The 26,890-nt window shown below is 46.2% G+C and overlaps 1 protein-coding gene across 3 annotated transcripts in view; it reads left to right on the forward strand.

The window, feature by feature from the left end:
* The window catches only part of dph6 (diphthamine biosynthesis 6), a 67,049-nt gene that overhangs the window by 14,324 nt on the left and 25,835 nt on the right, over positions 1-26,890 (forward strand). For 2 of the 3 annotated variants that reach the window (XM_020054361.3, XM_020054364.3), the window contains exons 4-13: positions 7,422-7,517; positions 7,782-7,855; positions 8,644-8,762; positions 16,817-16,878; positions 17,104-17,198; positions 17,362-17,455; positions 21,083-21,236; positions 21,790-21,948; positions 23,151-23,280; positions 23,559-23,745. In XM_020054361.3, the coding sequence (XP_019909920.2) occupies positions 7,422-7,517; positions 7,782-7,855; positions 8,644-8,762; positions 16,817-16,878; positions 17,104-17,198; positions 17,362-17,455; positions 21,083-21,236; positions 21,790-21,948; positions 23,151-23,280; positions 23,559-23,745 (1,170 nt within the window). The remainder of the gene's footprint in view (positions 1-7,421; positions 7,518-7,781; positions 7,856-8,643; positions 8,763-16,816; positions 16,879-17,103; positions 17,199-17,361; positions 17,456-21,082; positions 21,237-21,789; positions 21,949-23,150; positions 23,281-23,558; positions 23,746-26,890) is intronic. The other variant, XM_020054362.3, reaches the window with a different exon arrangement.

Consider the following 26,890-nt stretch of genomic DNA (forward strand, 5'->3'; position numbering starts at 1 on the left):
TATTGATCAGTGGCTGAGGTGTTGGGAGTCGGTGGCAACACAGCACAGCGGTGTGTTGTGAGTGCAGAAAATCAAACAGCCCTACTCTGATTACCAGCAGAGCGTTAGGCGCACAGGGGCTCAAAGGAAATTGATTTCTTTAAAAAGCTGCTTAATACATAAATCATGACCGGTGAGGTCACGGGGAGGCTTTATGAGATAGGATCAATGAGATGGCTACTGTTGAGCGTCTTGTACCTGTTAGGCGGGGCCAACCATTCCCATTTCCTTTCTCAATGGTCTTATTAGCGGCGTTGGGGGTAGCATTAACAATGAATAAGTCTCTTCGAGAGTCAATTGAGTTATTCCAATGAGTTTTCCGCATGTTCTGTTAGCGTGAGCCTACTGGGTGTGACCTAGCTTTTCACATGTACTTCTAATGGGGCCAGTAGCATAGGCGAGATTTTTTTCAACTACAGTACCAAGGTTGCCTGTGTCTCTTTCTAGCTGTGTTAGACCATCTGTATATTATTCTTGGTCTAGACTAGAGGGAACAGTTGCAGTCAGTGGGGTGAGATTGCGGGTTGTTTTGCACATGAGGAAGGATAACATTAGCGTTGAGATAATGGTAGCCGGTATTGTTCTCTGGCCTGTGTGGAAGTGTTGGGACAGGATCTATTAGACACAGGCACATTTCCCTCAGACCCAACCGACGCTAACGGAACAGTCAGTCCCCCACAAACATTAGATAAAGAGCCTGAAGCCTTTGTAATTTGTTTGTATTTTTCTGCTTAATGTACTTTGCTCAATCTTGTTTAGTGATGATGGAAACAGATAGCCTTATCTCGGCTTGCCAAGGGCAGAAGCTGCTAAGGTTGGTTGGGTGAACATTGTTCCAAATGGAGATTGTTTTCCTTTTAGTTTTTTTTTTACTGGCCACGAGATGGATTGTAGACTTAGCTCTGAGTTATTTGCATCAGATTGCTCAGGAATAGGTTCAGCTAATATTCTCTTGTGTGCTTTCTGTTTGGGCGGACGCAGCATAAGCTGTCATGGATAGGGTTTTTGTACTCACTTTGAATGGCTCATGTGGATTAATTGGTTTTACTTAGAGTTGGAGAGGTGAACATTTTTTGTCTTTTTTTTTTTCCACAGTTTTTTTGGCAGTTTCCTGCCGAGATGCACTGATTGAAAAGAAGAGTTTATCACCCATGTAAAAAGTAATGTGCCACAAACATAAATCGGCCCCTCATCGCTTCATTAATAATGAAAAGTAATTGGAAAAGAGACAGTGACTGTCCAAAAACAACAGCAGAGCTTCACAAAGATCCCAAAACACTCCGAGGCCCAAAGTGCTCGGTGAGCACCTTGTTGAGAAGTCATTCACCTTTTTATAGCTGCCTGTCATTGGTCAGACCCAAAAGCCTTTCCCTCTCGTCCGACCCACCAGACGGGTGAGGGATAGCTCTCAGTCAGTCGACGTCCACCGACCATCTATCCGAAAATTCAGCAGACTTTTCTTCTTTTATGTTTTGTTTTGCAAAGCATTCCCTAAGAGAAATATTTGTGGCAGCCCGTGTCTCCTGCAGCTAAAGCTAGAACCAGCCGAAGGAAAAACACTGTCTGGCGTGTGTAAAACCTGCATCACAGTAGCCATATATTTACCCCCCTCGGTTTCTCTCTGTCTGACGAGAGATGGGGCAGGGGGAGGGCTACCATGATGTCTGAGGCCTGGCATGTGAAAGGGAGGACAAGTGGTGCCGAAACGCTTGGTTGGATCCTCACCGAGTTTCTCCCCTATTGACGACATCAGCAGGAAAGCTTGCATCTTGGAGAGGAGCCCTACAGAGAGGAGAGCGTGAGGGTTTGTCGTGTTCAAAGCGACTGACACCGTTCGCAGCAGTAAACGACAACTCCTTATGAATCCGACTGCAATCCCCTCCGGCTGGAAGCTTCCAGTTTGGTCCGTCTCTCTGTCTCGGTGTCTGAGAAGGTCCCGGCTCACTTCAGCCGACTGAGAATGTTTTAGTGTCAGCGGGGGGATTAAACTTTGTTTTATGCATTACGGAAAAGGAGTCATGCTAGGTGTTTGTTTATCAGGGCACGTTGTCCTGAATCTTTTCTGGAAGGATTCAGGCTGACTGGAAAATATTGCAAAATATCCTGTTTTGACATGAACGTAACCAATAATGACTCCTTAACAAAACTGGACCAATCGATTACAGTACCTTTGTATACTTAAATGAAAAGGCTCTTACTCTTCCAATGAATGTCCCGATGAAATGTTCTCATATTGCCAGAGGACTTAGTTGATAAACCCCTCCACCTTTTCCCACCGCTCGCCTCCCATCGTTTAGTTAGTTTACCATACGTGTTGATATGGAAATGCTTCTTGGCCCTGCTTGCTGCTGAAACCAAGGCTTTGTGCTTGGTTTGGCTCCGAACGTCTGACTGCCTGGTTGGCTGTCTGACGTCTGGCCCTGTGTTTACCTATATATACATATATTTAAGAGGAAACTTGTGAAACGTTAATCTCTCTGCTTTTCAACCCTGATGAATTTCTACATTTTCCAGCTGTGCGGTGTGGCATATTTATGCATCGGCCCTATCTGTGAAAACAGGTCTGTCATTGTTAATGAATCATAGTAAGTCGAAGTACTACAAGTGTGTGTGTGTGTGTGTGTGAGCGTGTGTGTGTGTGAGCGTGTGTGTGTGTGAGCGTGTGTGTGTGTGAGCGTGTGTGTGTGTGAGCGTGTGTGTGTGTGAGCGTGTGTGTGTGTGTGAGCATGTGTGTGTGTGAAAGCGCGTCTGTGTGTGAGCGTGTGTGTGTGTGTGAGCGTGTGTGTGAGCGTGTGTGTGAGCGTGTGTGTGTGAGTGAGCACGTGTGTGAGTGCGTGTGTGTGAGCGCGTGTGTGTGAGCGCGTGTGTGTGAGCGTGTGTGTGTGTGTGTGAGCATGTGTGTGTGTGTGAGCACGTGTGTGTGTGTGTGTGTGTGTGAGCATGTGTGTGTGTGTGTGTGTGAGCATGTGTGTGTGAGCACGTGTGTGTGAGCACGTGTGTGTGTGTGTGAGCGTGTGTGTGTGTGTGTGTGTGTGAGCATGTGTGTGTGTGTGAGCATGTGTGTGTGTGAGCATGTGTGTGTGTGTGTGTGTGTGTGTGTGTTTGAGCACGTGTGTGTGTGTGTGTGTGTGTGAGCATGTGTGTCTGTTTGTTTTGTGTACCCTACAGGCTAGAAGACTGAACGGAAACGAACTGAAATGACCCTACGAAGAGCTCTCTACAGTGGGCACGTGTTGAAAGTCAAGTGTTTCATCTTTTCCTCCAGAATCCAGACAGAACAGACATGTCAGCCGTCACAGTTCAGGGTTTTGTAGCATCATCGTTCGGGACTGTGATGGGCGTCACTCATCGCGGCAACGCCCGACGAGATAACAGGTCACACCGCGGATGCACCACACCTGGCCTCAGTGCCCTCCCAGAGGATCATGGTTCCCTGGTTAGGAAACTCACTGATTCACTCTGTCATCCCGCCAGGTCCCCGGGATTCGTTCGTAGAGCTTTGGAGAGGCTGGCTATGTGAACGTTGTTGCCAACCCCCCCACCCTGTTCCCTTCTCTTTGTTGAGGAGTGAGACGTGGTGAGTCACGGCGGCCGCTCACCCGTGAACACCAAGGCAGGACCCGTCCTTCAACAGCCGCTTCAAATGGCCGGCTTCCCCGGTCCGAAACCACTGAAAAGATTTGAGTTTGAGTGCGTTTGGCCAAGACGTTCTCAATTACCACGTCCCCGACAGACTGCTACCCAGCCCACGTCTCCACTGCTGACCGTCCCCTCATTGTGCGGGAATGATAACAACGCCACCAACGCTTAGAAATGAGCCCCCTCCCCTCCCTTTGCAGTGTTGTCCCAAATGTTATTAAGCCTGAACGGCTCAACACCCATGCTTTACACCCGGCGCACTTCACCACAACCGAACAGGGACCCCCTTGTCAACCCGCAACCCCCCCCCCCCAGCCCCCAACCCCAGCATAGCCGTGCACAGGGGAGTGCCACAGAACTATGCCATTACATTAGAAGAGAACCCAGAGCTGATGTAATGGAACCTGAGCCATTAAAACCATGTCGCGTCCAGTCACTTAGCGATGGAAACAGGAGAGGGGCGGGTGGGGGCTGTTGGTATGACAACAAGGACATGCCGGGGCGTGTGCAACGGTACTGCGTGCCCTTGGGCGAACTGTCAATCAAGGCACTTTAATTAATTTTCCAGGCCCGGCCTTCCTGCCTAGTCATGCTACCAGGCCATGCAGCGAGGCTGTCGGGTGCCCAGGCGGGAGCAGAAAAGCCTGTGTAGATGCCTGCTTCTGCATGGCGTCCATACAGATTAGCGTTCAGAGCAATGGTGAAAGTGCTTCATTGAAAACCAGGTTTTTGATTTACATTTGTTAATGTGCTCCTCGTCTTCATCGGAGGACCTAGGCCCCTTCCGATTAGGCCTGGCTTCTCAAAAACCATTGCGGAGGTTTGAGCATGTCATTAGGACTTCATTTTCGCAATCTATGCAATAATTTAATGAGCGTTCTGATGTACTTAACTAATGAATCTGTGAATATAGAATTTTGAATATTTTATAGCTTCCTAATTGCCCTGTTTCTCTATTAATTACTCTGGCCTATTAAATATTAATCCAGATGGAATGATATGATGGATAGCACAAAGTCCCCTATTTAAATCTAAGATGAAAATGTTCAGTAAAATACTTCCCTTCCATAATAAGCTTTAGCGTTCACTCTAAGTGGTAATGCAAAAAATTTCACATCCGGTTTAAAATTTTTCTTGCTCGTGTGTATGTTTGTCAGAGTACATATTCTAATACAATTGATTGAAATTAATATGTTAGTAGTGGTAGTTTCTTGCTATATTGTCCCAAAGTGAATTTGGTTTGCAGCACTTTGGCAGTATTCATGTCACTACAGGCAGAATGTTGGAGAAGAGTTGGTCTGTCAATATCGTTGCAGAACTTGATAAGCCCAAGAATGCAGAAAAAACGTTGAGTCGTCAGGAACTTGATTAAAGTACAATAAGCAGAGCAACACAGTGCTTTGTGATGAGCTTGCCTCTGTCCTAGATCATATCTGGGAGACCATAGGCTAGCTAGGACAATGAATACAATTGAATTACACTCAGATGGTCCTACCAAGATGTATGTACATATAATTACTGAGTATATCACACAAGATACCTTGAAATAGATTTTAATGGCTGTATAGTTTTTTTTGTGAAGCCTGTCTGGGAGTCTTAATCTTCTGAGCCATGACATCTTTATAATTCAACCCAGTACATCCATTTTCGTGAGGGACGTTTGGGGGCGTGGAGGGGGGGGTGTTCCTTTAATGAATTCGACAATTAGTATCAGAAGTTAATGACTGTATGGGGCTAAGTACCCTGCTGGACATGGCTGTGGGCCTGAGAGGGTCTGTGCTTCAAGCTATAGATCCTCATTAATGTCTCTAGTTTCCTGACAACTACAGCTAGGCTTGGGGGTTGGGGTTTGGGTCCGGGTCCTTTGGCCTGCCAATAGTCATGGAAGACGGGGGGGGGTCTGCCTGAAGTTATTGCTGATGTATAGAATAAGCCGAATACTCCTGTGTAATAATAGGTCTCAGCTTCAATAAGTAACGTTAACGGAATTTATGTTAATGTTGACTCTCAAAATAAATGTGGCCATAATTTTAATGCTATTGATGTTTGGGAACGATGCGCGGTGATTTATAGCACTACAAGAGTTTGTGTTAAAGTTACCTGTGTTTTCGCCACAATCCTAAAGGTAGTACAGTAATAATATATCTCAAAGTTTCTATCAGACATGAAGTTCTTGATCCATATTTTCTCTATACCAGGTATTATCCAACTATAAAACAGTACGAGAAATATTTCCCGTGGTGTCAGGTTTTGTTTTCATAGTGTCATGGATACACAGAACACTTCTGCAAAATCCATCTCTGTAGATCCGCGCGTTAACACTTGCCTCGCAGTTATTGCCCCAGTAGCTATGCCTTATGTTTCCTGAAGTGGATAAGCAGTAAGTCTCGAATTTGTGAAATCCAAGTCATTAAGTTCGTCCAGAAAAACGCTTGCCTCCCGTTGCTCCTGTCAGTCTGAACAATATAGCTATTATGTTGACTATATAACTTAGGCCTATAGTCAAAACTATAAAACTTGATTGACCGTGGTAACGACGCAACCAAATGATGGAGGTGCATCAATGATTGCTTCTAGAATCATCAAAATCAAAGTATCGTTGGGTGAACATTGTGAGAGATGCGATACATCTGTTATCGACACCAAAGTAACGGTGATATAGTATTAGGAGGTCCCTGGTAAATCCTATCTCATCCTCACATCTCCCTCGGGATGCCCTCTCCTACTGCCCAGGGAAAGCTGTGTGTATGTCTCACTGTCACTGCGCCCGGGCGCGCACACATTATCTGATTAGTTGACCCGTCCGCGTGGCGCTCTGTAAAGCGCGGCGGCTGAGCGGAGCCGAGCTGCGTCGTGCCCCAGGCAGGGCATGGATTTCATTTAAAAAAGTATCAAAGGTTTACACGCCGCTCGCTTTAATCAGCATGTTTATCAGGCAGAGAGAAATTGCAGGAAGGACCACAGGGAGAAGGGGTTATCTTAAGGACCAGTAGCCTGGGAAATTGATAATGGCTACAAGGTAATTTACTGGCAACTTGTTCATCCCTCCACCGCGCCGCCGCCGAGGCCGGCCCCTCGTTCTAATTACAGGCCATGTAACGTACTAATGTGTTTGTGCGTGCGCGCTCTCTGCCACTCCGGAGGGATTTTATGAACCGAGATTGAATACATCTCTAGGTTGTGTGTGTGCGCAGGCGTGTTGTGTACGGTCTGACATACATTTTGTGCCTCACCCCAGTGCGTAGAACCGCGTGTGAAATGTGTGCTGGAATTCGGAGAGTTTTGCATTGAGTGTCATTCAGGGTTTCCATGAGAACATAATTTTAGTAGGACATATTTACCTCCGACGAAAGTTTTCTGGACTGGTCTCTGACTCTGGCACTGGGGAAGCTTTTTGCGGACTAGATTAATACTGGACAGATGTAAATCCTAGCTGATGTGTAATTGTGTGTGTTTGTGTGAACATGCATGCCTATCACTATACTTGTGAGGATCAGAATTCAAGTATAATAGTCTTGGACAAATCTGGACATTTGGTTCAGAACTAAGGTAAGGTCAGGTGGGGTTGGGTTTTTTGAAATTGGGGTTAGAGAAAATTCAATTTTTAAACCGAATACAGTTTGTGTTCAGTTCTGGCCCCAGTACTGGTCTCTTGCCTTGCAGGCTATCAGTATCATGTCCAGTTCACACAATAACCAAAGCTCTGCTGGTCGACACTCAGTATTGTGGTTCTATTTCCATAGCTCCAGATGGCCCCGGTCATCCAGGACCAACTACGCTCAGGAGTTAGGCCCAAACCCCCCCCCCAGGGATGTGTACAGGCCCCAGAAAGCCATCATGTAAACATCCCTCTACAATCTAAAGAGGAAAAATACCACTGTTTTCTCAGACTTTGTGTGTGTGTTTGTGTGTGTCATAGCTTCATCTTCTTTCTCTTGTGATATTTAGATTAGGTTTGTGACCTTTGGCCCCGTTAGAACGTCACAAGACATCACCATGACTCGTCCACTTGTTCAAATAAACACAGAACAGGTTAAACCTAACTAACCGTTTACAGTAGCATAAGGCTTCCTAAAGGTGGATTTCCCCTCTTGTCTTCACAGGAAAAGGAGTCTGTGGAGGGGGTGTCTGTTGGGGCCATTCTTTCAGACTACCAGAGAACACGGGTGGAAAATGTGTAAGTACCCAGCCACACAGTCTACCCCTCAAACTCAAGCTCTCTGTCTCATTCACATACACATCACACTGTACAATGTTGACAGAAAACTGATTCCCATTTTAAATCCTATTTTCCTTAACCTAACAAAAATCTACATTTATTTATGCTAAACCTAACCTTCGTGCCAAAAATAGCCTTTTTTCTTTTGGAGATATGGAGAGAGTGAGAGAGCACAAAATACCTATAAGATCCAGGTAAACAAGTCTCAGTGACAGTGTTTTGGTGTAATGCCTACTTGGGGCCTGTCTTTCTGTCTTTCCCCTTCCTTCAGTCTCTCCCTCTCTCTCTGACTGTGGTAAGGCACATTCCTGCATCAGCCTCTCTCATCTTGTGTTCCCAATAGAACCGCAGAGCTCTCTACTTATCAACAAATCCTGCTGTCAGTCATTGTTTCAGCCCCTTACAGACACACACACACTCACACAACAGGCGTTCTCTGACACGCAGACATCTTTGGCCAAGAGTTTTGGCTCCAGTTACCTCTGGACACATTTGTTCACCAAAGCGTTTGCGTGTGTGCGTGTTTGTAAGCGGGTGTTTGAGCGTGCAGCCGACTGCACAAGACGTGTGAGGTCTTAAGGTAATTATCCCTGTTGAATTTTCCCTCTTCCGCTAACTGTGCTGAACAACGCCAATGGCGGTCTATGTCCTGTGAGCGTTGTTGTGGTAGCCTGCCCACGAAACTGGTGGTTCTCAGACGCCCCCCTCTCACAGACCCCCCCCCCCCCCCCCACCTGTTCCTCCAGGTGTGCGCGGCTCGGTTTGCAGTCCCTGGCCTACCTGTGGCGCCGCGACCAGACGTCCTTGCTCTCCGAGATGATATCGTGTGGCGTCCACGCCCTCCTCATCAAAGTAGCCGCCGTCGGTGGGTCTCTCTCTCGATATATATATTTCCCCGGGGGGGGGGTGTGGATGAGCCCTCTGACACTGGTCATCTCCAATTTTTGGCTTAACCCTCACTCTTTTCCCAGTCTGAAAGGTGCAGGTTAAGTTGGAAGGTTTGTTAGTGGGGACAGTTTGCGGGGCGCGGGGGGGTTGATTTGGGGGTGCCTGTAACCAGAGTAATCATCAGTCTGTGGTGTTTAGACTTACGCCAGAGGGCGAAGGCAACAGGGTGGGGAAGAATACGAGTCTACAGATAAGAAGCGGGGATGGGGTAAAGAGGAGGGCTTCTTGGCAGTACAGGTGATTGCGCAGCGCTTTAATGAAACCTGTCAGTTACCCTGCGCCTACGTCCATGTTATGCTGGGAGGCCGGCACTGCGCACCTCACAGCTTTTGCATACCTCAAAACTCACGGGCCGTGAAGCAGAGATTAAAATCTAGTATGTCTCATTGGAGCTTTTAAACGGCTCCGGCGAGATGGGGGAAGGTTTCTGTATCGTCACCTACGTTTGTCTTGTAGGCCCCTGAGGAGCCCGAGGGTGGAGGGATTGGGTTGCAGAATAAGAGGATGGACACTTTTTCTTTCTCTTCAGTGTGGTGTGTGAAGAGAGCTACCTGTGTCTGCTTAAAGAGTGGAGTTGAATCCCTTCGACAGTCCAAGTGATAAATGATTATACTGCGGCCAATGGTTCTTTTTTCTTACTTTGAAACTCGGCCCACTGCTGGAGATTCTGGCGTTGCTGTTTATGTGCTCTTAAGTGCTTGTTGTCGCCTTCAGGAAGATTCACTTGAAAGGGTTGCCAGTGAGACGGATGACCTAGTGAATTGAGTAGCGTGTTCGGGTTTCTGTACATCTGTCAACACAATTTAAATGGCCTTCCCTTAGAATGTTATTAATCATCCATCCTGTATTAGTCGCCTTCAGAGCTACAATTTTAATAGTTGAAATGTTATTAGGTTTTCTCCCTCTTCAAACAGAAATGTTCCATATTAGATATGGAGCCTGTTTTAATTTTTGTGACATGATCGTTTTGTTCTCTCATCTCCATGTAGTAAATATGTTATCATTTAGTGACTGACCTTTACCTAGCTGAATTTAACACCACAATTCTGACTGGTTTTTCTTACTCTTTTATTTGATTTGACTGGCCACCCTGTCCATTCTTCCTGCTGTTGGAACGCTATATTACCTACAGGATGTTACAGTGGAATTATTATGCTAATATGGGGCTTTTTAAACAACGTCATATTCATTTGGTTGCCCAGACAAAGCCTCTTTGTGTCTGGCCCAGGAATTCTGCTGTGCTCTACTACATGGCTGCTATCGCCCAGCACCGCTAGTCCCTTCAAATTAGCGCCCAAAGTCATCCACAGCCAGAGAAAACACCTCACCTCAAAGGCTCAGCTCTCCTGGCGGCTCGTCCACCGTGCACACACACACACACACACTCCTCTAAAAAGCAAATTCCACACATTTCTTTCGAAGATTATAATTAGAAAGGAAATCACCTCGGTCTATTCGCCTGTTCGCGTGCTTGCTCGCGTTGCCAGTTCGCGCGCGCCCCGTTTTTCTGCGCGTGAGAGTGTTTGTGAGTGCGTGTGTCTGTGTGTCTGTGTGTCTGTGTGTGTGGGTGCGTGCGTGTGTGTGTTTTGGCTACAGGAAGAAAGGGAATATCTTATCGTGGTCCCTGACTCCTCACCTGTCCCAAGGCAGGGTAATTAGAAATGAGAGAATTGAATGGGGCTGCAAGCGCCTCTGGCCCTTTAAGGCAACACTCAAATAATTGCAGCTTTGGTTGGAAGCAGGTCGGAGCAGTGATGTGTGCTGTTTGGGGGATATTAGGTGACAGAGGGCCATACCTGAGGGGTTGAGGTAGGAGGCGAGGGGTGGGGGCGGTTCCTTCACAGACCTCAGGATGAGATAAAAACAGCTCTATCAGGGCAGAGGTCAAAGCCAAATCTTAAATGACAGAGAACGCTGGGCTGTTTGATATGCTGTTGGATCACCTGGCGCTCTCTCTGTGAGAGATGTTTTTCTATGGGTGGTGGGGAGGAAGGTATGGAGACTGGGTGATAGTTTGGGTGTAATATTCCGTCATTACCGACTTAGAGAGGCAGGTGAGAATTAGTGGTAAACCGATGAGGAAAGAAAATTGCCACGGCTTTAAATATATTTTTTAAGCCAAAAGATTTGGAGGTGACAAATCCCTATTGTCACAAGACTGCTGAATTCTCCGGAAGTGCTTATTTTCCTACTGACTTTACCCTAATCCAGAGTTAGAGAGATAGTTAGAGAAAGAAAAATATATATTTCCAGATTTCGGTCCCTGTGTAGTGAGGACTGTTGAACTTCTGAAGACATGGAGCACAGCAGAAACTTCTGTAGCCAAAAAAATGACTTTTCCATGATCGTTCCATTTTCTCTGAGTTGGATCCTCATTGTTTTAACGTATAGCACAACCTCTGTCTCCCCATAGCATGTGTTAATTGGCTATTTGAAATGCCAGTATGAAATATTCATGTAATTAGTTAATTGATTGATTATTGTCGGTGTGTTTCTGTGTGTGTATGTGTGTGTGTGTGTGTGTGTGTGTGTGGGGTGGGGGGGTCAGATGCCGGTTCAGCATTCTCTACACCAGTTAATTGGTCTACAGCTTTAGCGATAATTGCTGTTTGTGAAATCACATTTTTTCTGCTTGAAACCTTTTATCACATTGTGAGCTGAGCTCTACCCTTTGCACTAGGCTTTCCTCTGGCTTATGAGAAAGAAACTATTTTGCATTAACACCATCCAGGTGGAATTTCAGTGTGTCAGTGAATACAGTTTAAAACCACAAATGTAGTTATTTCCAATAGACTTCAATGATTTTGTTTTGTTGTCTACAGTTGGACATGCCAGTCTTCTTTTGAAGGCGTAGGAATAGTTGTTTTTTTCTCCAGGACGTCAAGTCAGTTCCATTGTCCTCTGAATGGCCAGGGGCAAATTAGCCTTGAAAGCAAGCGTTGCTATAATTTGCTGTTGACATTTGATGTTCCACTGGCAGTAAAGCATTGTGATGGATACAATTAAAGTAACTTTAACAGTGACTGTAAACAGTAAACTATTGGCCTCAGGTTGCACTGCTTAACCTTGACTCAGGTCATTGTCCTCCACCCACCCCTTCATTCCTACTTACTCCTTTCCTTCTTCCCTCTTTCACACTGTGATAGAATGTTTCTCATAAAATAAGAAAAGACAAGGCAAAAGTAAATATTTGAAACTGCAAACTTTGGCCAATCTGTGTAATTTTGGAGATGCCAGATCTGTGACAAGACACCCCATTTACCAAAGTTTAGTCAGTACCCTGCCTGGGATGTCTGAGATCAAGTAGGTTTATAAGACTCCCTGAGTATTGCATCAAATGTAATCAATCTGAGTCTAACATAACAAGAGATATTAACATAATGCCTATTATATCAACACTTTCTGGTCCATAGGAAAGAGTGTTGACTGTGTTCAAAACATACCAAATTTGGTTAGAATACAGATACCCGTGACAGATTTTATTGTCATAGTTTATTATTTTATTATTATAGTTTAATATTATTTACTGTATAGTTAAAACGAAACAAATGCTTTCAAAGACCTTTGTTCTAAGATTCGGTGCCAGAGGAGTTGAGTTTTAAGGGTTCTTCACAAAATTCCAAATGGCGGACCTTAGGGTTTATTTAGGCAAATGTGTTACTTGTGAGGAAAGGGACCTATGTACTGAATTTCATGACAAATGGTCAAACAGATTGAGCGCTGTTGAAATGTTTGCATTTTTCATCACTGCCCAGGCCAAGCCCTTCATTGTCCTGGCCCCCAATGTTGCAATCAGCTCCAACTTGAGGCAAGCATAGCGGAGTCCCTGCTCATTTTCCGAATCCATCTGAAACCCCACCTTTACAAAGAGTGCCAAAAAGATCTCCACAGCCGCCCCGTCCTCTGCTTTCGTGAACCAACACTTGATGTGTTTGTCATAATGTAAGCCCTTCTTACATGAGCAGATGTTGCAAAGTGCTTTTACAGAGACCCGGCCTGATACCCCAAAAGTGCAACAACAAATGATGGACGATGGGTAGTGGCTTGTATTATCTTCCTTCCAGATTGGACTTTCCTGATAACTAATTGAGTAGGATATACTGTCTCCTGCTGAGTGGTAGTAGAAAATGCTGGATCTCTATGGCATAGCATGTAATTTACCCAGGTTTCATCAAAGCCGAGCCGGTGGTGTTTGCGATCATGCAGGCACGAACAATATCCGTAGTCCACTTCTTACCATTTCATTGTGGGGATCAAAAGCGGACTTTGATTAGTCATGTAGGCTTGACAAGCCAAGCAACAAGACCAGCCTATTGACTTGTGACCTGACCTTGTAAGGCATACTGGATCATAAATCCCTGTCAACAATGTTGTTAGTGTAGTGTAAGGGTCACTGGTCAACTGTTTTGGCCCAGCCCACCACAACGAAGTAAAGCAGCCACATTGGGTGTCAGGTTTTACCCCTTACTGTTTTAGATGTGGCTGCCATATGGCTATGGCTCACTAGCAACAGTCCGTGGCAGTAAAGATGGTATTCAATTTGGTGGGTTGTTTTTATCATTGATACTTTTTCTTTATTGCCAGTTAGTGTCTATTTCTAAGTCGAGGATAAAGTCTGTATAAAACTTGCAGGATACATTGGATAAGGTTATAATTGCCCACATTTCCTCTTTTTTATTTTTGGGGGATATAAAAGATTCCATCTTGGAGGCGGGTGCCACTCTATTGGCCCTGCCTATTATTCCTCTCAGAGACACTGAATTTCAGATAAGAGCTTGGACAAATTTCACATATAACCTTAATCTCATCATCTTTTGTTTGTGGCTGCCTTCCTCCCTCTCTCCTCCCTTTCTTTCTCATTCTCTCTCCCTCTGTAATAAGATTAGGTGATACCGAACAGCTATTGTTTTCACTAAGGTCTTTGAGAGCGTTGTTCAAAGGCTTGAGGCGGCTCACCTTCTAGCGGGAGATGCTTATTTTATGCATTTAAAACCTCAAATGTTTCACATCATGAATCCAATTTTCACTCGCTTTTCTGTTTGAAGGCAGGGATTAAAGCCAAGCTGTCAGTTGGCAGACATGCTAGATCTTAAGAGGACTCACGGATGGCTGCGATACTCGGCTCAGCCAGTATCTAGAATCTCTCCCAGGTTTTAATTGTGCATCAGGTGCAATGTAGCAGAGCGCCAAAGACACTCAGCCAGTCACAACTAGTTTCCATTTAGAAAGTAACTCATGCTGTAGGTTTAAATTAATCCATGGATGACGTGTGCTCAGGTCATTGCCTGTGGTTAAAGAGAGAGTTCAGCCAAAAAGGGACTGCGCCGTTTACTCAGTTAAAATCTCTTTTTGTTTCGGACATCAGTTAATGCAGCATAATTTGGTTGTCTAATACAGCAGTATTAGCAGTAATGAGAATGATGGTGTAGCTTCCTTTGTTGTAGTGTAATGTCTTTGATTCCCCCGCATAACCCGTCACACAAGTATGGTAGCATATAACATTTGCAGTGTTTCCTTATGACTTTTTGTAAAATGGTGTCAAACAGGGCAACACTCCACGTTTACCAGAATTCTTTCCAGCAAAGTCATATCCTACACAGTGCACTTTTCCTTGTTACTAATCTTCGGTTTGAGAAGTTCACTGAATTTAATTGTGGATTTATAGGATAATACAAGATAAAAAGGCATTTAAGGGCCAGCTATTCCTATTTTGTCTCCCTTTGGAAAGCTTCTTTCTCCAAAGTGCGGCCAACCTGTCTCTGGGGACTGACAAATGGCATCTTCTGGTGGGCTTATTTGGGTTTAATGTGGCATAATGAGGTTAGGTAATTGGGTTTAGGTCAGGTTGTAAAACAGGTCGAGAGGAGACAGGGATGTGTAGACCGTGTAAATGACTGTAGTGGTAGTTCGCTGGATGAAGCGAACAGCAACAGTGTAGTTTGCTGGTGCACCCCAAACTTGTCAGAGATCAATTCACTAAGATTCCTGTTGCCTCCATTAATTAATTGGGAAATACCTTATTTTTTTAATTAACAAATTGCATGTGATTGGAAAATGCCAGCTCAAGTCTGAGTAGCTAAATACTCTACGATATGAATGTACTGTTTATGGTGTTGTATCAGTCATTCCTGTCACGCACTTCTCTAAGCGCTTGCAACCTCATTCCCTGTAAATATAATATCATGTATCATTTATTATTTAATGCTAAGGAAGTTAATGAACACATTAAAAAGCGACATCCCCTCAGCAATTTGAAGCCAATCATTCCATTTTTTCAAAAGGCATGACTAATTAAAAAGGATATTTAAATAGGATTGAATTTTAATGCCTTCTCTCCCCCTTATTACCTTTGTGTGGGGTTAAGATGAGAGGATGTCGAGATTAGATATTCTCACACTAATTAAGGCCACAGCTCCCCTGGGTGGAGAACAAGGCGCCCAGTTCATTCACTTCTTCTACACGCATCTCCTTCTCTCCTTCACACTCCACTGGTCTTCCTGTCTTCTCAGCCAAGCTGGACCATGGACGGCTTGGTAACCTTGTTGAAGCTCAACTTGAAACCCAGTTTGGGACACTGCACGCCCATCTCGTAGATATCACTGGATGAAACCTTGACCCTTTCCGGGTTGTCAGGACGTGAGGCGAAGATATTTTCTCACATTATGATTCACTTTTGCATAATTGTGTAGAACCTCATAGGTCGGCAAGATTACATTAATTTCAACAGGATAATGAATGTTCTGAGGTTTTGATAACCTAACGCGTCAAAACAGAATACAGTGATGATTTGGAGGTTGGGTTTCTGCTTCAAAATAGCACGTAACTGTGATTACGTTAGGCGCGGCTCCACTACATGAGCCACGCAACAACAGAAAACTGTCACGTGGAGCTCTAAGTGGGCCTAGTTAATCTTGTCTAGTGTAGTCTGCATGACTGTGAAATCGGATAGGCTAGCTAGATTGGATTGGCTAAGGCTATTGCTTTAACAGCAAACCACATTAGGGCCAACTTATGTATGTCTCTCTCATCATGCAGTTTACCTGGTTTCACCTTGAGGCACATGGCGTAATGGGTGTTTGAGCCGACATCTGTTGTCTGTGCTATCTCATTGACTGTTTAAAGTTAAGATCTTGTGGGGTGACGCCATAAGAAGCTTGTTTGTTTGTTTACTCCAGGATCAGAGTTGTTGACCCTTTGATGTCGCCTGATCTCGTCAGCCTCCTCATCAGTGACCTAATGATCAAAGCGGCGTCTTTATCAGGAACAGGTGTCAGGAGAAGTTTGACAGGAGGACGTGGGATTTTGTGTGTCGAGTAGACAGTAAAACCGCCGGAACTTAACGAGATACAGGGGACATTAACTTTTAGCGCGAGCAACATAATGGACACTTTAAACCACACTGGCTGTTACTGGTAAATGTCGGAACAGTTTGTTGACCGCCTGGCTTATATGTTCAAAATTTTTTCACCCTCTTTGATCTGAGGTGACATGACAAGGAAACTGAAGTAGGAGGTAATGTTATTATTGGAACGTGGTACTGAGTGCTGAGTACACCCCCCCCCCCCGTTGTTCAGCGTTGTTCGGCACACCGCCGAGGGCCACTGACTCACGTCCACGCGCAGTTTTGGTGGAAGAGGAGGGGGACAGGCAAATAAACAGGATCTCTCTCTTCTCTTCAGTCGAGGTTCTACAAAGGAACCAGACGGAGGGGCGCTTGGCTTGTTTCGCCCGCCGCCAATGAGAGATTTTCCCCTCACCCGGGGAGGCTTGTGTACACTACTCGCCAAAGTCAAATAAATAGATCCAGGGTGCGGGTTTACTTGTGTGTCCCTGTGAAGACCTTTAATGCCCTGTCATTTGCAATCACTGTTCTCTGTCCCTGATCAGCCCCCCCCCGTCTCTTCTCCTGGTGTGTGCTTGTGTGTGTGTGTGCTTGTGTGTGTGTGTGTGTGCTCGCGTGTGCGTGTGCAGGGCTAGATCCTGAAAAACACTTGGGGAAACCTCTGGCCGACATGGAGCCCTATCTAACACAGGTCAGAACATTACCTCATAGGGCTGGATCTGGCATGGCCGTGCTGTTATGTTACCCCGAATAAACCTCTCACAGTGATTTCTCAGCATAATCTGTCTGAATCCGGTTCCTCATAGGACCGGCACTAATATTATTGGCCAGTATTTCAAAGATTTAATTTCGAGTGATGGCTTTTAGGGTGGATCTTAAAATATGGTTATGAGGAGGTTGTTTTATCGTTGGACAGCTCTCTCAGAAGTATGGAGTCCATGTCTGTGGAGAAGGTGGAGAGTACGAAACATTTACCGTGGACTGTCCTCTGTTCAAGAAGAGGCTTGTTATGTAAGTCTGGAGTTCTAAGATGTCTTTCTCGAAATGAGTGTATACATTCCTTGTATCAGAAAGGAAAGTATGCAAAGCACTTTGTGTAATTGTACTACAAAAGCGCTATACAAATGAAGTTCTTATTCTAATTATTGCATGTTGTTGTTCTGTCTTTCTCCAGTGATTCTGTGGAGACGGTGATCCATTCTGCTGATGCCTTCGCTCCTGTTGGCTATCTTCACTTCAGCCAGATGCACACAGAGAATAAAGAGATGGTGAGTTTCTGGTCGAGTTCAGAGAAAAGCCATTTTTATTTCTGTGTTTAATGGTTTTAGATTAAGTTGTTAATTGCCTGCAGTAATTTACTTTACAGTAGTGGGAATAGTAATAAAATGAGATCTACCCATACGATGTAGAAGTCTCACTACACAGAACAAGTCGAACAGAACAGCTCAGACTGTCTTTGGTTATGCAGGATCTGTTTGCTGACACTGAAACAAGAGGGAAAGATCTGTAGGTCAGGGGAGAAACCAGCCTCCAGACTCTCTCTCCCCTCTTTCTGCCCTCTCCATGTCTCGCTGATCTCTGCACCTCTCTCTCCTCTCACCCCCCTCCCCATCTCTCCCTCTCCATATCTCTCTACCTCTACATGTCTTCGTCCCTCCCTCGCTCCTCAAGCCCCACTTGGCCTACTTTGACGTCTGCAATATTCACTCCTGGCTGAAACAAGGCCTGGCTTAATAAACATGTCTGCTCAAATTAAGGCAGTTAGGATTCAGGTAGCAGGCTAAGCGGACATGATGATGGGGTAGAGGGGACGGAGCAGGTACAGGGTGGGTTCGGGGGGCACAGGGATGATGTACTGGCTCCCATCATTACAGAGTGAGATTGTTTAGCCATATCCCAAAGTGATTGGCATGGTTCACTACCAGTTGACGGGTCTGGTCAGACAAGGTACTGTCTATCACAACAGGTTGTCACACTTTGACAGGATTAGAAATTCTAGAAATCTATTGTGGTCTAAAGGGGGTCTAAATCTAGAATTTAGGGGTTCATTGCTAATGGGGATTTGCTAAAGATTGTCATTTTAAGTACATAGCCTAATATTATTTGATGTTTTCTTTATCACTTCAGTAAGTATTGAGATTCAATTGTGGTATCGTGATTAATCTTATCGTGATATACTGTATATATGGTATCGCAAGGTACTTGCCAATACCCACCCCGAGTGTGTTTGGTGGACTGGTGTGTGTGTGTGTGTGTGTATGGTGGACTGGTGTGTGTGTGTGTGTGTGTGTGGTGGACTGGTGTGTGTGTGTGTGTATGGTGGACTGGTGTGTGTGTGTGGTGGACTGGTGTGTGTGTGTGTGTGTGTGGGGTGGACTGGTGTGTGTGTGTATGGTGGACTGGTGTGTGGTTGTGGGTGTGTGTGAGGTGGACTGGTGTGTGTGTGTGTGTGTGTGTGTGTGTGTGTGTGGGGTGGACTGGTGTGTGTGTGTATGGTGGACTGGTGTGTGTGTGTGTGTGTGTGGGGTAGACTGGTGTGTGTGTGTGTGTTTGTGTGTGTGTGTGTGTGTGGTGGACTGGTGTGTATGTGTTTGTGTGTACGTGGTGGACTGGTGTGTGTGTGTGTGTGTGGTGGACTGGTGTGTGTGTGTGTGTGGTGGACTGGTGTGTGTGTGTGTGTGTGTGGTGGACTGGTGTGTGTGTGTGTGTGTGTGGTGGACTGGTGTGTGTGTGTGTGTGTGTGGTGGACTGGTGTGTGTGTGTGTGTCTGATTGTGTGGTGGATTGGTGTGTGTGTGTGTGTGTGGTGGAATGGTGTGTGTGTGGTGGACGTGTGTATGGTGGACTGGTATATGTGTGTGTATGGTGGACTAGTGCGTGTGTGTATGTGTGTGGTGGACTGGTGTGTGTGTGTGTGTGTGTGGTGGATTGGCGCGTGTGATGGTTGATTGGCGCGTGTGTTTGTGTGTGTGTGGTGGACTGGTGCGTGTGTGTGTGTCTATGTGTGTGTGGTGGACTGGTGTGTGTGTGTGTGTGTGTGTGGGGTGGACTGGTGTGTGTGTGTTTGTGTGTGTGTGTGTGTGGTGGACTGGTGTGTATGTGTTTGTGTGTACGTGGTGGACTGGTGTGTGTGTGTGTGTGTGTGTGTGTGTGGTGGACTGGTGTGTGTGTGTGTGGTGGACTGGTGTGTGTGTGTGTGTGTGTGGTGGACTGGTGTGTGTGTGTGTGTGTGTGTGGTGGACTGGTGTGTGTGTGTGTGTGTGTCTGATTGTGTGGTGGACTGGTGTGTGTGTGTGTGTGTGTGTGTGTGTGTGTGGTGGAATGGTGTGTGTGTGGTGGACGTGTGTATGGTGGACTGGTATATGTGTGTGTATGGTGAACTAGTGCGTGTGTGTGTGTGGTGGACTGGTGTGTGTGTGTGTGTGGTGGATTGGCGCGTGTGATGGTTGATTGGCGCGTGTGTTTGTGTGTGTGTGGTGGACTGGTGCGTGTGTGTGTGTCTATGTGTGTGTGGTGGACTGGTGTGTGTGGTGGTGGATTGGCGCGTGTGTGTGTGGTGGATGTGTGTGTGTTTGTGTGTGTGTGGTGGACTGGTGAGTGCGTGTGTGTGTTGGATTGGTGTGGGTGTGTGGTGGACTGGTGTGAATGCGTGTGAGTGGTGGATTGGCGCGTGTGTGTGGTGGACTGGTGTTTGTCTGGTGGTCTGGTTAAAAGTTTAGTGGACTGGAGCCTGGAGTCATTGAGTATGAGAGAGATAAGAAGGTAAATAAAGGCATCAAGTACTGTAATCAATGGTGGTGTCTTGGTCAGTTGTACAATACATTGTCGTAGTGGTGAATAAAACCAAGATAGAATAGTGAGACAACTTTGAACAAAGAGAAGAAGAGTCTATCTTGTATTTGTTTATCTAGAATTTGACAGAGCGACTGTGTGTGGTTGTGTGTGTGTCTGTGTGGGGGGGTGTTGGTGCCTTTTGGGGCGCTTCAGGGGGCAGATGTGGGGGTTGTTACTATGGACAGAAACCATACCCTCCAACCTCGGTCACCCTCCAGCTCCCACAGTCCAGCCCCACAGCTACGCATTCTCTCCGCCGCCCCCACATCCACACGGCCCCCCCCGGGTTGCCGGCTGGGGGAAGAGCAGGGAGATTCCCTGGGCCCGGGATCAAGGGGAAAGGAGAACCTGCCCTCATGCTGCAGTCCAAAGCTCTTTGCATCAGGGCTGACAGATGGGCCCTGACACCAGCACTGGAGGACTAGAGGAGGCCACATGGGGATGGGCAAGGCAGGGGTGGGGACACTGTGGCCCGCCGACGTTTGCCCCTCAGTTTCTCCCTCCCCGTGTAGGCGGCAGTCCGAGAGGGGCTGGGGTTTCATTAATTTGATTATCGTACGGCCAAATGCAGCTGACAGCCAGGGGCGGAAGGCAGAGGGGGGGTTGTTCCGGAAATGTGAAATAGATATTTAGATGACGCCCTGGTGGAATTTGGCAGGTAATATGTAGGCCCCGGTGAAGGCATCTTTGATTAAGACGAGGGTATGGAGGCGAAGTTCCCAATAAACAAATGAATAAAACACTAGCGCAGCAATATCCAGAGCATGTCAAAGCACAGCTCAGAGTCGGGAGTTGCCGGCTGTGAGTGACAGCCGGCATGATTTAATTTCCAGTATCAGAAAACACCGCTGCCCGCCTCCGCTCGGCGCACGACCGCGTTACCGCGTTGCCTCATATTCCCTCACCTTGGAGTTCTGTGTCTTTGTCAGGAAAGGGGGACATAAGTTAGCCTCGCCGCGTTGTGGCGGCACACAGGAAAAAAGCCTTACCGTGCCCCGTTTGGTTGTTTCGGGGCTGTGTACGTTTGGCTTGATGAATTCCCTGCTGGTTATTTCTTCACAGGGCCCGGTGGCGGCGAGCGCTTTGCCCCTTGGTGGTTGTCCTTGCCAGAGTGCCGTTGACGAGATGACTGACGAGGCGGAATATGCTGATCAAGCTGAAGACGTCCAGGAAGAATCTACATCAAAAGGCGACCTTAGTTGTCACAAGGGCCGCGGTGAGGCGTGTGTCTGTGTCTGTGTGTGTCTGTGTGTGTGTGTGTCTGTGTCTGTGTGTGTGTGTGTCTGTGTGTGTGTCTGTGTGTGTCTGTGTGTCTGTCTCTGTGTGTGTGTCTGTGTGTGTCTGTGTGTGTCTGTGTTTGTCTGTGTCTGTGTGTGTGTCTGTGTCTGTCTGTGTGTGTCTGTTTCTGTGTCTGTGTGTGTCTGTGTGTGTCTCTGTGTCTGTGCGTCTCTGTGTGTCTGTGCGTTTCTGTGTGTCTGTGTGTGTCTGTGTCTGTGTGTCTGTGTATGTGTCATGCTTGCGTTGTGTGATGCAACCAGTGTTGCGATGCCAGCACGTTTGAGCGGTCGCGTTACAAATACTAGTTCCGAGAATATGTTTATGTGTCCTGTTTAGGAATGGAATGTTTTGTCCGTTTCAGGAGGAATTATTATTATAAAATGTCAGTTACAAAATACCATTCATGTCGTCTGAAGCATCTTGCCATTATATATTTTTCAGACAAAAGCTGACATTGAATTACAAATCCAGTAAATAATTGTGCTTTCCAGAGTTCCCCAATCCTGTCTGTGACCTTTTACCAGTGGACGTCCTCCTGTCCTGCTCCGCTAGAAGCCCTGGGGGCTACCAGTGGATTTCCGGTATCAAGCCTCTCACCCCAGACGAAGGGATCGAGAGTCAGACCGCTGCAGCATTCACTCTGCTGCAAGGTACAATTCAGAACAGCAGAAGAGGTTTGAAATGCACTGACTGCCAATCGGTTTGTTACTCTGATGCCGTAAACTAGTGCATCACAAGTTCAAAAACATGATTATACAACTTTCCACTTCCAAGAAACGCAAGGCTACTTGAAAATTCTTTAGCTTCTCAGAAACTCTAGAAGTCACAAAACTCCAACTAATGCCCTAACCCTAAATAATCAATGTTCACTTCGATCAAATGAAAATGTAGAACTTTTACAACATCTGAGGCAAGAGATGGGTTGGGACTACTTTTACCAGAGGGGATATCAGAAGTATACAATAGAAGAAGTTGTTGGTGCTTACGAGTACTGGAGTGGCTGACGGCAAGCTTTAGCCTCGTTGCAAGGTTTATTCCTCAAACGAGCCAATTAAAATAATGGAGTGGCAAAACACCTTTGTTCCTAAGAGGCCTTTCTTTCTCCTTGTTGTGTTAGCAAAAAGCACTTGAAGAGGAGCACTAGGCAGGGCCCGGGCTAAAGCTCTTTAGAAAATGCTCTTTTAAGGTTTGGGAGGAAAAGCTTGTAAGAGGCTTATGTGTCAACCGCTTTGTCTATCACAGGGACACGATAGCATGAGCACCCTAAGTGGACAGAGTGCAACCCCACTTCTCTTCATATACACACACAAACACACACAAAGGTCTTTTTCGCCCAGCCTGAACTTTTTCTAAAAGTGCACGCTTTACCAGAACATATTTTTTCTTCTTTTTTTTGAGAGAAAAGGGGTAGGAAGATGAAAAGCATATTTAATGGTGATGGTGGTACGCGGCTGAACAGCCTTCACAGCACAGAGACAATATTAAAGGAGTTAATATTTAATGTAGAACCTCTTTGTATGAGGGCGAAGTGTGTGAAGTACTCTGAGATGTCAGCGTCGGCAAAGGAAAAACAAACTTGATGCCCCATCATATTATAAGGGGGGAGAAAGGCCTCGCTTGGAGCCCCAAATCTTCCCTTCCCTATCCTCTTTGAGGGAGCAGAGCTATGTACATGGCATGGGGTGGCAGGGGTGGTGGGGATCCTGACTCTCAGAACAACGTTGAGGCAAACATTGTTCAGTGTGCATTCAGTATGGTCCCAAGTGTCAACACAATCATTTAGCAACCTAAACTGTTTGTATTCTCGCTCAATGATGGATTTTTTATGCTTGTAACCCGGTGAATTGTGTAGGCGAGCTGGAAATGAGAGGCTGCCGGATGAAACACATCGTCCTGGTCCACCTGTACGTGAGGGACATGCAAGACTTCAGTTTACTCAACAAAGTCTACGCCACCCACTTTGGCGTCAACCCGCCTGCTAGGTAACAGAACAGAGTCTTACTCTATCTCCAGAGGTCTACTCTATCCCATACAGACTTCTTCCTTCACACTTGTCCTTGGACACTCAGACCAACGCAGTTGACAGGCAGATGGGGGTGGAGGGACTTGAGACGCTCTTCGTACTGCCCCCCCGACTCGGAGAGCTGACGCTACGTGGACGCAAACGTCCGCGTCACGTCCTTCAGTGTCAGCGTTCGGTTTTACTTGTGGTGTCGTCAGTTTCTGCTGCTTGATGTCCTGCCTTGGTCTGTCTCAACAGGGTGTGTGTCCAAGTCCCGCTGCCGGTCGGCCAGCTCCTCCAGATGGACTGTCTGCTCCACGACTGGCCTTCAGAGCCCCAGGAGGCCCCAGAGGAGGCTGCCTTCCATCACAGAGAGGCCCTTCACGTCCAGAGCCTGTCCCACTGGGCCCCTGCCAACATCGGGCCCTATAGCCAGGCCTTCAGGGTAAGAGAACCCGGAGGGGGGAGTTGGCGGTTAGCAGGGTTGTCTCTGAGGGACTATGCGGCTAGTCTAACGCTTCCTCTAATTTCCAAGAAACACAGAGAGCTCCCCGGGAAAAACTGAAGAGGAATAGCTGATTGTTACTGGGATTGGCTATGACTTTGTTGTTTGAGGCTGGCGAGGAACTAGAAACACAGCCATCACTGCCTTTGAAATCTGACTAAGATACCAAGCCTGGATTGCACTGAAGTCTGTTGTCGGACTAACAAAGTGAGCCCGTGCTTGCGTTTGCCTGCACTTTCGTAAAGCTCGGAGAATGCAGCCTTTTGTCCGTGGGTGCGTGTACACAAGTGTTTGTATCTAAACCCTCATTCGTGTGTGAAGTTCGGAGGACGGAAGTTTTTTTCCCCCTTCTGGTTCAAACACAGCAACCCGGCTCAACAGGAGGGAACAGAGGAAGTGAGTGAATGCGTGGTTACATGGACGGCTGGTGTTGTGTTTACCCAGTCTGTAAGGGGGGATTACACTTGTCAAGTTACTGTCAACAAGGCAAGTGTCCATCTCATCCACACCGACCTTGAACCCCCCCCCCCCCCCCCCCCCATTCAAATCCTCCTCTGAGTGAGAACACGTGTGAGACGATAGAGGGATAGGTGAGCTATAGAACTGCTGAGGAGATAGGGGAGATAGGCGAGGTACCGAACAGTTGAGAGTAAGGACAGATGTATTGTAGGTATAGGTCAGTTGAAAGCCAATATAAATCATACTTATCTAGCGATAGATCGCAGCTGTGACGTGGGCTGTTGTTGATCTTTTTAGGGGATGTTTGAACATTTTAGGGGATGAGGGAGAATGTGGCTGTTCTTATGGACATGAATAATTTAAACTTAAGATTTTGAAATGGGGATTTTGGAGGGCATGAAGTGTAGGATTTTGTATTTCTGCAGTGGCTAGACTATACCTAAATTACCCATACAATATTGCTTACGCTTATATAGGCCCTTAGTGGAATTTACAGTGCTTTTAAAAAAAATTCTGACCTATTCACTTTCTCCACATTTTGTTCTGTTATGGACTGCATTCATAATTGATAAAATGTATATTTTGTGGCCCTCAATCTACACATAATGGCCCATAATAACAAAGTGAAAAAACATTTCAGAAAATGGAAAACTGAAATAGCACACGTATATTTTAACACCCTGTGCCATGACTCTCCAAACTGAGCTCAGATGCATCCAGTGTCCTGTGATTGGCCTTGAAACTTGATTGGAGTCCACCTATGGCAAATACAATTTTATGGTAATTATTTAGGAAGTTTTTTTCTTTTCTTATGGTCCCACACATCACAGTGAGTGTGAGAGCAAAAAAGTAAACCCTAAATTTGAAGGAACTCTCCATAGACATCTGAGGTAGAATTGTGTCGAAATGTAAATTTGAGAATTTTGCAACCATCAAGACTCTTCCTAGAGCTGGCCGTACAGTCAAACTTAGTAACTGAGCAAGAAAGGCCTTGGTCAGGGTGGTGACCAAGAACCCAAGGAGCTTCAGAGTTTTTCTGTAGAACATCTCTGTTGAACATCTGTGCAGTACTCCATCAATCGAGCCCTCTTGGTAGAGGGGCCAGATGGAAGCCACTCCTTTGTAAAAGGCATCTGACGTGCCACCTGAAGGACTCCGAGAGCATGAGGAAAAAGATTCTCCGGTTGGATGAGACCAACATTTAACTATTAGGCCTGAATGCCAAGCGTTATGTCTGGCGAAAACAAGGGTACCACCCATCACCTGGCTAATAACGTCCCTACGGTGAAACATGGTGGTGGGGACATGCTACGGGGGTACTTCTCAGCGGCATGGACTGGGAGGCTGGTTGAGGGGTAGATGAACAGAGCAAATACAGAGAGGACCTTGGAGAAAGCCTGATCCAGAGCACACAGGAACTCAGACTGGGGCAAAGATTCATCTTTCTGAATTCTATGTACATATATTTTTATTTATATATATATATATATAAATTTTTTTAAAATCAGTTGTAAATGTCTATAATGCAAAAGAATGTGGGGGTAGTGAAGGTGTCTGAATGCTTTTCAACGGCAACTGCACTTCTGCTGCAACCATGTTGTGTGTTTCTCCCCCTCTCTCTGTCTTAATGTGATTATTCATGATCTTTCACAATCCAACGCAACGCTCCCCCGAAAGCAATGAAATCCAATTTGTTTGCACTGAACTCGGAATCACAACACCGTACACGGTGCCTTCTATCTCAGCATGACCCGTGCTACGCTGGTTCAATTAGAACTAAAATATATGAACAACATCGCTGTGTTTCAGGGGGAGCATTTTACATATTGATCCAATTAGCCCCACACTGTGCGCATGCAGATGTGTTGCCCCCCGCGACTCAGCGTCTTAATGGGAATCTGTTGGCGCGACGGCGGTGAATGTTGCAGTGATGACTGACAGTAGAGCCCGGCGTTGTGGTCCCAGCGACAATCTAGTCTGACAGACAACTGGCAGACCATGGCAGACCTTTCCCCCACTTGAAGAAATAATGAGCGATTAAAAGTGGAATCCTATTCAAGGAGGACGTAGTAGCAGGGTTAGAGAAGCTTGTAGCTCTTTTTTCTCTGGTCTTCGGAATTTCCCATGAAGGGGTCGTCCGTTTGGTGTCACGCAAGCATATTCTTCGAGTTCAATTTGAAAACGACTACATGGTCTGGCTTTATGGTGCCATGGTGATTGGATTTAGTGTATTGTCTGACCGCCTAGGCCTGCTGATACCCAGTGGATATGGGATGAAGGCTCGCCGCCAAGTATGATAAACGTTGGACCTTTCCACTGTGTCTGTCTGTCCGACTGTCTGTTCCACCTCTCCCTCCCTAATCTTAGACTAACTGTTGATGTCTCCTGGCATTCTGACAGATCCCTATCTGCCCTGTCTGATGTCCCGAATACGTTAACCTTTATGATGTCGTTGCCGCAGGCTCTTTGGGTGTGTTTTGGTTGCCATCATTAAGGTGAAATCAACCAGGAGGCTAACAAAAAAAGGGACAGTTTACTTTGTGGTTTGTTTATGAATTTTTGGTTCTATCAGTTACACCCTTGATGAGTTTCTGCTTAGAGGTTATGTTTAGCATAATAATAGCGT

The sequence above is a fragment of the Esox lucius genome, chromosome 15 (genome assembly GCF_011004845.1).
Source record: "Esox lucius isolate fEsoLuc1 chromosome 15, fEsoLuc1.pri, whole genome shotgun sequence".
NCBI lineage: Eukaryota > Metazoa > Chordata > Actinopteri > Esociformes > Esocidae > Esox > Esox lucius.